The 11,657-nt window shown below is 36.3% G+C and overlaps 1 protein-coding gene and 1 long non-coding RNA gene across 10 annotated transcripts in view; one reads left to right on the forward strand and one right to left on the reverse strand.

Moving 5' to 3' along the window:
- TANC2 (tetratricopeptide repeat, ankyrin repeat and coiled-coil containing 2) overlaps nt 1-11,657 on the reverse strand; it is a 435,131-nt gene that overhangs the window by 104,476 nt on the left and 318,998 nt on the right. For all 9 annotated transcript variants that reach the window (XM_032266054.1, XM_032266053.1, XM_032266051.1 and 6 more), the window contains 2 exons: nt 7,317-7,598; nt 2,915-3,048 (listed from right to left, as the gene is read on the reverse strand). In XM_032266054.1, the coding sequence (XP_032121945.1) occupies nt 2,915-3,048; nt 7,317-7,598 (416 nt within the window). The remainder of the gene's footprint in view (nt 1-2,914; nt 3,049-7,316; nt 7,599-11,657) is intronic.
- The window catches only part of LOC116541675, a 19,434-nt gene continuing 18,663 nt past the window's right edge, over nt 10,887-11,657 (forward strand). Inside the window, exon 1 of the long non-coding RNA XR_004264894.1 lies at nt 10,887-10,897. This is a non-coding gene — a long non-coding RNA (uncharacterized LOC116541675). The remainder of the gene's footprint in view (nt 10,898-11,657) is intronic.

Below are 11,657 nucleotides of genomic sequence, written 5' to 3' on the forward strand. Positions count from 1 at the left end.
CTTTTGGGATTTCCAAAAAAGGTGGATTATCTCAATGTTCTATAGTTAAGCTCCCTGCACACACAAGCTTCTAATCAGTTTTTCAGTGTCTAAGTAAATAATACATTGCATCCATAAAACAAGAACAGGATGCTAAAAAAAAGAGGAGACACTGGAGAAAAAGAAATAACTATTAGAAATTAAAACTATGAGAGCTGAAATAAAACTTTTTGTAAAAGGACTGGAAAGTAATGTTGACAAAATCTCTCAAAGGTGGATTAAAAAGCCAAAAAACAGGTAATTTTAAATATCCTCCTTTTTAATAAACTTTAATTTTGAAAAGATGGATGAAGGGAACTTGTTACCAATAAGACTGAGCATAATTTGTTCCAACTTTGATGGAGAGAGTGTGTGTGTGCATGTGTGTTTTAATAAAGTCTATATCATAGCTCTAATATTAAAACTAGGACCAAAACAAACACATAATAAATATCCTTGGGCAACTAGAAAGCTAATTTCATATATGAGAATGTGTTCTAAGCAGACATTCTTCTAAAAGTTGCTCATAGAAGGACTCTATCATTCCCAATTGTTGAACCATTAAAACCATTATATGATGATAGAGCATTTTAGATATTTATTATAAATTTTCCATCTTAACATACAACATAACTTTGGGCAATTATGTAAATGTGGATGTTTCACTTCCAGTAAGAAAATGTAAAATGTGTAATGTGTTTAACCATGCTGGATCATTTTCATGTATTGAATAAATAGTGAATTTCTGTTTCCAAATTGCTCACTAAAAAAAAAAAAGCCAAAAAACAAAAGTACAGAAAACAGAAGAGAAAGATTAAGAAAATGAGGACTATCCTATCAGTATGGGAAATCTAATTTTTTTTTTTTTTTGGGACAGTCTCACTCTGTTGCCCAGACTGAAGTGCAGTGGCATAATCTTGGCTTACTGCAACCTTCGCCTCCTGGGACTACAGGCATGTGTCACCATGCCTGGCTAATTTTTATATATTTGTGGAGATGGGGCTTCGCCATGTTGGTCAGACTGGTCTCAAACTCCTGACCTCAGATGATCTATCCACCTTGGCTTCCCAAAGTGCTGGGATTATAGGCAAAAGCCACTATGCCCAGCTGGAAATCTAACTTTTGATTAATACGAATTGTGGAAGGAGAAAATATAGGAAATTATCATAAATAATACAAATGCATTACTCTGAATTAAAGAATATCTCCAGAGCCTGCTAGGTGCCAACAGAATAAACAAAAAAGATCCAAGAAGGGTGATAAAAAGAAGATTTTGAAAGCTTTTGGAGAGAAAACAAGGTATATATGAAGGATTAGGAATAAGAATAGTATCAGAGTATTTAATAGCAATATTGGAAGGAGCAATGCCTTCAAAACTGAGAAAACATAATTTTTACCCTAGAATGATAATACAGTGTCACACAAATAAGCAAGCATGAACATAGAATAATGATGCTTTTTGAAATAGTAAGTCTCAAAAAATTTATGTCCTATGCATTTTTGGTTAGGAAGCTACTGGAGGATATGCTCCACTAAAATGAAGAATAAAATTGGGAAAGAATATGACATGAGATGAAACACAAAAGGCAAGTGACAGGAACTCCCAGGAGAACAAGGTGGTAAGCTTTCAGAGCTTCACTGGTCCAGACTGAGCTCCCTGGAGGGCTCTAGATGGAGGACAAAGGCCTCCCTGGTAAAAAATGTAACTGGTAAGTGTGGAAAACTGTATTGAGAGATGTTTTATGAAGCTACATTACAGGTTATGAAATGACTTAGCCAAAGGTTTGAAGTAAAATAAGCAAATTTAAAAATGAGGCATTTCATAAACCCCAAGGAAAAACAAAATTGTTCAAGAAGGAAATGTTAGCCTTGGCTCCAGGGTGACATATTTACATAGTATTAATAATGAAAATACTATAATATGGATTCAGCCAAAAATCATGCAATAATTGTATTGGGCTGGTAGTGGGCAGAAGGAAGGTGAAAGAGCTGTAATTCCCATCATCCATAATAAGAAGCAATAGATAATTTGTAAACTAATAAAAATTTTAGCAGTATATGAGTAGTATTTAGAAATATGGAGGTGAAAATCAGAGAAACTTCCTTAAGAGGTGAAAATGGCTGCCTGTGGAGAGAAGATGGGAGGGGTAGAGGAAGAGAATTGCTGGTTTTGAGCATTATTTTTCTATGTGCTTACTTTGAGAAAAATAGAAATTTCAAACCCAAATTTATAAAAAATATTATGGACAATGTAGTATAAGAGTTTTAAGCTATAAAAATTAAAAACTGTTGATTACTTATACCCTCATGTTGGGTAAAACATATCACAACTGGTTGGGTGCAGTGGCTCAGGCCTGTAATCCCAGCACTCTGGAAAGCTGAGGCGGGTGGATCACCTGAGGTAAGGGGTTTGAGAGAAGTCTAGCCAACATGGCAAAAACACGTCTCTACTAAAAATATAAAAATTAGTCTGGCATGGTGGCATGCACCTGCAGTCCCAGCTACAGCTACTTGGGAAGCTGAGGAACGATAATCATTTGAATCTGGGAAGCAGAGGTTGCAGTGAGCCGAGGTTGCACCATTGCACTCTAGCCTGGGAAACAGAGCAAAACTCTGTCTCAAAACCAACCAACCAACCAACCCACTTCGTCTGTTCTCGACTTTTTTATTTATTCACTAGAAGACTTTATTTCTAAGTGTCTTTCCAACTCTAAGGTTCTGATCCCATCATGATAAAGTTTTCTTCTAGGAATAGCAAAGAAAGAGAAACTTTTCTCCACGTTCTCATGGTATACCTTTATGCATTTTTGTTCACTTTGCCAAAGATCTCCCTATCTTTGCTTCCTTGATATTAAAATGGAACTACCACGTCCCCAACTTGGGAATCATATTGTACCTGTGAGGCTAGTCTTCGCATTGCCTCCTCCTGCCGCCTGCGCATTTCTGGGGTTCCTGGGCAGCTTCCACTGGTGATAGATGAGTGAGCTGAAGGTGGCTGTGTGAGTGGCAGCTCTCTGTTGGCATCCACATCTGTATTAAAAAGATTTAGATGTTTGCATCAGATAATCATAAAACTTTAAAGGAAAAATGACTGAATTCTATTTGTTCTATGATCTAACAATTCCGCTTCTAAGTATATATCTAAGAAAAATAAAAACACATTCCACCCAAAAACTTGTACAAAAATGTTCATAGAAGAGTGATTCATAGTACCCCAAAGTGGAAACAACCTAAATACCCACCAACTGATGAACAGATAAAACACAGTATATCCATTCAATAGACAATAGTCAACAATAAAACAACCCAACAATAAAAAGAAATGAGATACCGATACATGCGAGAATGGGGATAACCCTTGAAAATGTTATGCTAAATCAAACAAGTCAGTAAAAAAAAAAGGACCATATTTGTTTGATTTTATTTACATAAAATGCCCTGATTAGGAAAATCCATAGAGACAGAAAATAAATTAGTGGTTACCTAGGGCTGGAAATAAGAGGGTTAAGAGGAGAATGGGGATTGACTGCTAACAGGCATGAGTTTCTTTTAGGGAGATGAAAATGGCCTAAAGTTTGATTATGATGATTGCTGTACAACCCTGTGAATTATACTAAAAATACTGACTTGAACACTTTAAATGGGTGAATTACATGGTATGTGAATTACAGCTCAATAAAACTGTTTAAGATTTTTTAGACTCAATTTGTTCTTATTATTTAGAAAATATATTAGAAATTATAGACTACATTTATGAATGAAGTCATACTTTAAAAATGGATACCAAAGTAAATATTTGAAGTTGTTATTTGATGGCCAATAGCCATTGAAAAGAAGGAATAGGAAACAGTAGTCCTGATTTAACTCCCTACCAGTAGGAGTAAATTTAGACTTCTTTCATTCAACTGGTGCAATAAATTTCTTGGTCACTGGATAGAATCCTGGATAACTGCAGGGGGGTGGGTATGGGAGATGGCAATAAAAAAAGGCTAAAGAAATTAAAGAAATGTGTTAACTTTTTTTTTTTTTTAATCACAGTTGAGGTGAAGTTCAGTGATTGCATGTCACCGTATTATTTCTGCTGTTCACGTCCTCCCCCTACTCTATTCCCCTTTACCTGGTATTTGATTTTGTGGGTAATTACTGTCCAAATACCCTCTGTCTTCTAGCTATTTCCTTTTGTAAATACCCTCCTTTTTGTCTGAATGCCTTACTTTCTGTTTGGTATTCAGACAACAGTAGAAATAAAAGTTAATATGTAGGCTGCAGTCAATGTGCATAGCAAACTGGCAAAAGAGACTGCTGATATCAGCAGAGTAGAGAGGGTAGGATTTATTTACTTAACAGCTGTTTGGGGGCTTGACAGCTGCTGGCAAATGTCAAATCCAAATTAACTACATTGAGACTTTTAGTGATAGGAACATACGGTCTTGTATTAGAGCTTCCCCAACTACTATACTGAGAATAGCTGCAGTTAATGAAATAATGCTGAATTATACAACAGCTCTGTTTTCACAAAAATATTTTTGTTCTTTGTGTGTGTGTGTTAGGGGGGCTGGATAATGGTGGTGGTGGTAGAGACTGACAGGGGTGTCAGGTTTGGGAGAGGAGGTGGAAAGCAGGATGACAGGCTACTGCCTGCCTTGACAGCTTTTCTATATCCTTTCAGAGAAATGACAAGGAGGGGGTGGGCTAGGGGGCTGAGTTTCTGTGGGGGAAGGACAGGCAAGCAAAGCAGTACTGCAGGCTAAACTGCTCCCACTTTCCACAGCAGTAGTGCTCAGCTTTTCTTTCTACTGTTGTCTGAATACCAAACAGAAAGAAGGCAGGGGCAGAAGAAAGAATGACAGATGATGCAGAGATAGAAGTTGGGAACTCCAATCATTTCCCATGTATTTTTATGATCACTTCAACTACATAATTGGTACCATCACCCAAGGATTAAGAAAGCTAGTGAGGTTCCAAATAAACCCATCCAGGCTTAATGTAAGTTAAACTCTAAAAAATTAAGCCAACCCTCCATATACAGACATCATTCTTATTCTTATTAGTGAAAAAAGCTGCTGCCGCCAGTAGCATATTCAGTACCAGTTCATTCAGGTAACAGTTAGAATTGTGCCAAAAAACAGCCTGCATGTTATCAGTTACTTATTCTTGACCCTTCTTTTGGTTTTGTTAAGATGACAGAGGTAGAATATAGTTTGGCTGTCAACAAATTGTAACAAAAATTATTCTGTATAAGGTAACATTGGTTCTGAGTAATTCTGATGTACAGAGCCACATGCTTTATTTAGCTCTCTTGACCCCTTTCAAATTCTGAAAGTTAAGTGTCAGGCCAAATCTACAGTCTCAACAATGGATGTTTATCTCATGAATGGGGAGTGTCCTGGTGTTTCTGGAGATTCTCCGGAAGACAATGGATGTTAGAGAATAACTCAGTGAATTACCTTTAAAGAATCTCTGCTTTGGGGAGCAAACAGGCTTTTTATAAACTCTTGCTCCCCCTGCCCCTCCCCAGGCTCATAGGGACATCCCCAGGTACCTTTCCTTTCTGTGAAAGCAGCTCTTTTTGTCTTTGGGGTTTATTTTCTGTCATGCATGATTCTACCACTCTGTTATCTGCAACTCTGATGTACAGAGAAGTCACAGAGACCTTGAGTTTTCTGGTTTCCTTTCTGACACACTCAAATAGCAAGGCACTTGGACTGCTCAGATAAACAGCAGTTTGGAGTGATAAATACTTACGTACTCAAAGAAAAATACTGGAATAGTGTGGAAAGTTACTTTTAACCATGAAAATATGTTCTCAGAATCAAAATTTCAGCAGACACAATTCTGAAGTATCAACTAGTCACATTTCTTCATTTTACAAATAAGAAAACTGAGCTCTAAAGAATTAAAGTAAAATTCTCAGGTTCACAAAATCTAGTCAATTTGAGTGCTGGGGCACAAACCCTGGGCTCCTGACTCCCACAATACTATGCCAATCTACCTCATAAGAGCTTCATTTAGAAACTAGCAATATATGCCTCTGAAGAAAGGAATTCTTCCATAACAATTCTTACCATACCCTGGTAAGAGGTATTTTAATTCAAACAGTTTTCTTCTAAGACACTAGTTCTTCCACGTTAGACATCCATAAGCTTACCAGGGGCAATCTGCTTCCTTAATGATACAAGGCTACTAACTAGCTTCAATAGGAAACCAAGAAGTTTGGAGGGTCTTCAGTGAGTTCCTGTTATGTTTCTAGCACTGTGCTAGACCCCGTAACTACCATCATCTCACACAAACCATTTCTAGTGGTTGCTGTCTGAAAGTCTGTGGTGGGCAAGATTATTGATTTGGACTGGCAGAGCAGTAGTTTCTTTTTTTGGTTTTCTTCTAACAGAAACCAGGTAGACAGGTTCTATACCTACAGTATGTACAAGAAGAACACTGATATATTGCTATTTATTTTCTTTACTAAAGTGAGTTTCACCAATAAGGAGAGGCAGCATAGCAAAATGGGTAAGAGAATGGCTTCTGAAATCAGACTGCTTAGTTTCACCATTTATTAGCTGTAAAACCTGGGAGAACTTACTTAACCTCTCTGAACCTCAGATTACTTACCTGTGAAATGAAGACAACTTCACTAAGCTGACAGCAGAATTCGATGAATTAATATTTGTAAAGAGCTTAGAGAGTGTCTGGCACATAGTAAGTACCATATGAGTGTTTAAAAAATAAATCAGTAAGATCCTGGTGGTGATTATTAAGCTGCCCCCTGCTTGTGATGAAAGAAGCCTGAATACATATGAGAGCTCAACACCTTTTCACAAGGAAGCAGGAGAACCCCTTCAAGGACACAATGAAGCTCAAGTCCAAGCAGTACAATGCTGATGTCAACAGAAAAGAAATGAAGGATGAAAACAGATCGTGCTGGCAAATCCAAGAAGAACTGGGCACAGACTAAGCAAAATCCGACAGTGATGAATGCAAAGCACTCTACTGGCAACTGCTGCAGTTGTTATCTAAAGGACAGACCAACTGTATGGCCAGCATGGAAGAGTCATAAATTTATTCCATGAAAAAGGTTTTTTTTTTTTTTTTTTTCCCAGTAACACTTAGGTGACTATTGGTTATGTGGGTTAGATGTAAATAGAGTATTACATTCTTTCTCTCAACTCTGAATGAATAGTTCTCACGTGGAAGTCAGGTTTTGCAGATGAGAAAATAAAAGGATATATGACCTAATAAAAATATGTCAGAAAAGCTTCAGCACCAATGAAGCAGGGAATTCGTTAAAAAGGAATACATACGTTTCGGGGAGGCATGTGGGCTGTCTGAGGCGATCTGTCTCATCCTTGTACCATGGCAGCTGAGGGCCACCAGTCTGGAGATGATGGCAGTTTTGCCAAAGCCAATGTTTCCCACAATTACTACTCCTTGGTTCACGCTGGTATTTGAACTTTGAAGTTGAGCATCTATTTCGTGGAAAACCCAATCTCGGCCAACAAACACTGACTCTGTAGTGATGCTGGGCACTTCAAAGAGCAGAGGCTTCAAGGAGATATCTGGAGGCCTATAAGGTGCAAAGCGAACTGAAAGGAACAAGAGAACACAGAACTTAGGTCAAACTGTCAACATTGAGAGAAATAAAGAAAAAAATGCAGTGTGGTTTAAGAGACTTGAGTTATAGTATGATGGCATTCTGGGCTTATTCAGAAAGAATGTACCTCTGAATATTGATTCTATACAGATAAGCAACACAGGTGAGTTTGAGCTATTTGATACTCTAGATTGCAGAATACAAACATTGATAAAAATCAGTAATGATTTACCCAATCAGTCAGAAAGTCGGGATGATATTCAAAATTATTACAGGAAAGGGATGGCCCAAGCACCAGCAATCAGCATGGATGCAAGCCTAGTGAAGCAGAGGGTCCTAAAGGCCTCCTGCTATGCCTCGGATAACCTTTTAATTGTTGGACTGTGGGGAGGTGCAGGAGTCAAGTTCCTGTTGGAAAGACCAGGCTGTGGCGGGGCATCCAGACAGCTTACGACAGCGGCTCTTTACCAACCAGTAAGAAGATATTTCAATACCTAACAACCAATATGGCTATATCAGTATATATCAGTTGAAAATCAGTCCTGAACAAAGCAGTATAGAGAGATTATTTGTTTCTTTAAAAACACCAATAAGAATAGTAATTCCTTTAAGTTCATGATGGTATTTTAAAAAATCTAGTAGGTATTATTAGTAGGGGAAGCAAAGCCTAAAAGTTCTGATGGTTTAAAAGATCTTAAACACTCTAAGCAGTTGAGCAGAAAGCAGGCCTTCATTCAGTGTCTCTGTGCCTGTACTGCTTATATTGATGCCAATTAAAAAATAATTTTTGGCTTATATACATACCTTTGGGGATAGATCCCCACTGCTTTTCTCAAAAATTTTTTTTCTGTACTTACATAATTATAGGATTTGCTAAGTACCAAGAATAAGCTATACTGTCAACAGTTTTCTAAAAATGTAGAATTGATGCGATGTGCTTTAAAAGAAGATCTACCAATTGTATTGATGGTAAAAGAAGTCCTGCCTTATGGTCCATATCTGGGTTAAATGGCCTCCTAAACTGTTCCCAGAGCAGCTCTAAGATGTATCACTTTATCTGTCTGAAACCAGGTATTTCATTTTTGTTTTGTTAACCTTAGCACATTGCCTTGATACATATTAGGTGTTCAAAAAATGCTTAAGGAAAGAATTTATTAAAAATAAGGTACTATACGCTAACTCGATTTTTCAAATATTTTGGAGTACAAGAAAGGCCAGGAGTGGGAAAGGAATGGAAAGAGGAGAAAGAGAAATCACAAAGGGGAAAATGAGATAATTTATACTTGGTACGTTATTCTAGAACATACTTGAACAACTTACGCACCATAAGGTGAGCTATAGAGATGGCAGCTTACATGACAAAACACAGACACATAAAGATTCCAAAAGTAGTGCAAATAATTTAAGATATAAAGCCAAGTTCTGACAACAGACGCAAATAGTTTCCTATATCAGTTTTTAAATGCCTCAAGTTTTCATTAACTAAAGTGGGGTTGTGGGGGTTAGGGGAAGCTGTGGAGATACAGCTACAGGGTCACTTATAATTTCCTGATTCACATTTCTGCAACAAAATTTACTTTTATTTATTTATCTATTAATAATTTCAAATTTTATTTTAGATTCGGGGGCACACATACAGATTTGTTATCTGGGTATATTGTGTGATGCTGAGGTTTGGGGTATGAATGATTCTGTCTCCTGAATCTGTACATGTGCCCCTGAATCTAAAATAAAATAAAAAATTAATAATTTCAACTTTTATTTTAGATTCAGGGGCACACATACAGATTTGTTATCTGGGTATACCGTGTGATGCTGAGGTTTGGGGTACAAATGATTCCATCCCTCAGGTACCAGGCATAGTACCTTCTAGTAAGTTTTTTGACCCTTGCCCCTCCACTTCTTCCCCAGTCTAGCAGGCCCCAACATCTATTGTTACCATCTTTATGTCAACGAGCCATGGGCACTCATTGTTTAGCTCCCACTTATAAGTTAGAACATGTGGAATTTGTTTTATCATTCCTTGCTGTGTTAATTCACTTGGGATAATGGTCTTTAGCTGCATCCATGATGCTGCAAAGGACATAACTTCATTCTTTTTTTATGGCTGTGTGGCATTCCATGGTATATATGTACTGCATTTTCTTTATCCAATCCACCACTGATGGGTACCGAGGGAAATTCCATGTCTTTATTACTGTGACTAGTACTTTGATGAACATATGCATGCATATGTCTTTTGGTAGAACAAAAAAAATCTATTATTTTAAAATCCATACTTGTAATTATAGGATTCAATGAAAAATGAGACTTTAATTTGCCAAATTCCTTTTAAAATCTGCTGTCTTACAGCTAATAGATTCTATTTTACTTTTCTTAAACATTATTTTACTGAGACATAATTCACAAGCCATAAAATTAGGTCTTTAAAAATATACAATTCAGTGGTTTTTAGTATATTCACTAAGTTCTGCAACCATCATCACTATCTATCCCTGAACACTTTCATCACCCCCAAAGAAAACCTATATCCATTAGCTGTCACTCCCTATTCCTCATTCCTCCCAATCCCTGGCAACCAGTAATCTACTTTCTGTCTGTATAGGTTTGCCTATTCTGGACATTTCATATAAATGGAACCACAGAGTATGTGGTCTTTTACTTCTGACTTCTTTTACTTGGCTTAATATTATTCTTTATTTTTACTGCTGAATAATATTCCATTGTATGAATATACCATATTTTGTTTGTTTATCAGTTAATAAACATTCGAGCTGCTTCCACTTTTTGGCTGATTAAATGCTGCTATGAACATTCATGTACAAGCTTTTTTGTGAACATATCCTTTCAATTCTCTTGGCTATATATCTAGGAGTGGAATTTCTGGTTCACATGGAAACTCTTAGGTTCACCTTTTTGAGAAACCGCTCAATTGTTTTCTCTGTTTGGCTTTTACTATATTTTTATTCACTATATTTTCACTATAGAAAACTTAGGAATAGTAGGTAGATAAAATAATAACTGTTTCCAGTAGCTGGAAAGAAATGCTATTAACGTGTATTTTGAGTTTTGTCTGTGCCATATATACTTATTTTAAAGACAAAACTGGGATCATACTATATATACTGTCTCATCATTTCCTTTTTTCATTTAGCAATATAATGTGAACATTTCTCTGCATGATAAAACATAAATCTGTTATCATTTTTAATATGTGTAGACTATTCCATTATATGACTGATCATAACTTACTTAGCCACTATCTTACTGTTGTATGTTTAGATTACTTTGGTTTTCCACTGTTATAATCATAGCTAACAATGAAATAATCTTTACTATATGCCAGAAACTGATTCTAAGCATGCTAACTTGCACAACAGTTTGAAGATGCGGTTATTACTACTTTCATTTTATATACAAAATGGAGGCAAAAAGAGATTACTTGCCTAAGGTCTTTTATCAGTTTGAATCTTATGTACTATGCTCTAGTTCCTCTCATGAAAAGCAGTACTACAAGCAGTTGTACAATAAACATCATCGTATATTCACCTTGGCACACCTTCCTTATTTACTTGAAACAAAATGCTAGAAGTGAAATTTCAGGGTCAATGGGTTGTGTTTTTGACAGACCTTACCAAATTGTTCTCCAGAAAGATTGTACTGGTTATGTGACAATAACCACATCCCTTACAGTCTCATTATCATAGGGTAGTATTAGTATTCTTAATCTTTGTTAATCTAGTTAAGAATGGCATCTCATTATTTTTAATATATATTTTGAGTATGAAAAGTGATTTTTGTGTGTGAAAGGTGCTTTTTAAAAAACACTTCTATTGGCTATTCTGCATCCTTTGTGACTTGTCTGTTCATGGCTTTTACTCACATTTCTATTGGAATGCCTGTTTGTCTTACTGAATTTGTGAGAACATTTTTAACCCTGAGGACATTAATCCTTTGCCTTTCATATTTATTGTTTGCAAATAATTTATTCAGTTCTTTGCCTTTAAATTTTTTCTTTCTTTTTATTTTAGAAGTAATTATTATTATTATT

The sequence above is a fragment of the Sapajus apella genome, unplaced genomic scaffold (assembly GCF_009761245.1).
Source record: "Sapajus apella isolate SASKATOON/1434 unplaced genomic scaffold, GSC_monkey_1.0 scaffold153, whole genome shotgun sequence".
NCBI lineage: Eukaryota > Metazoa > Chordata > Mammalia > Primates > Cebidae > Sapajus > Sapajus apella.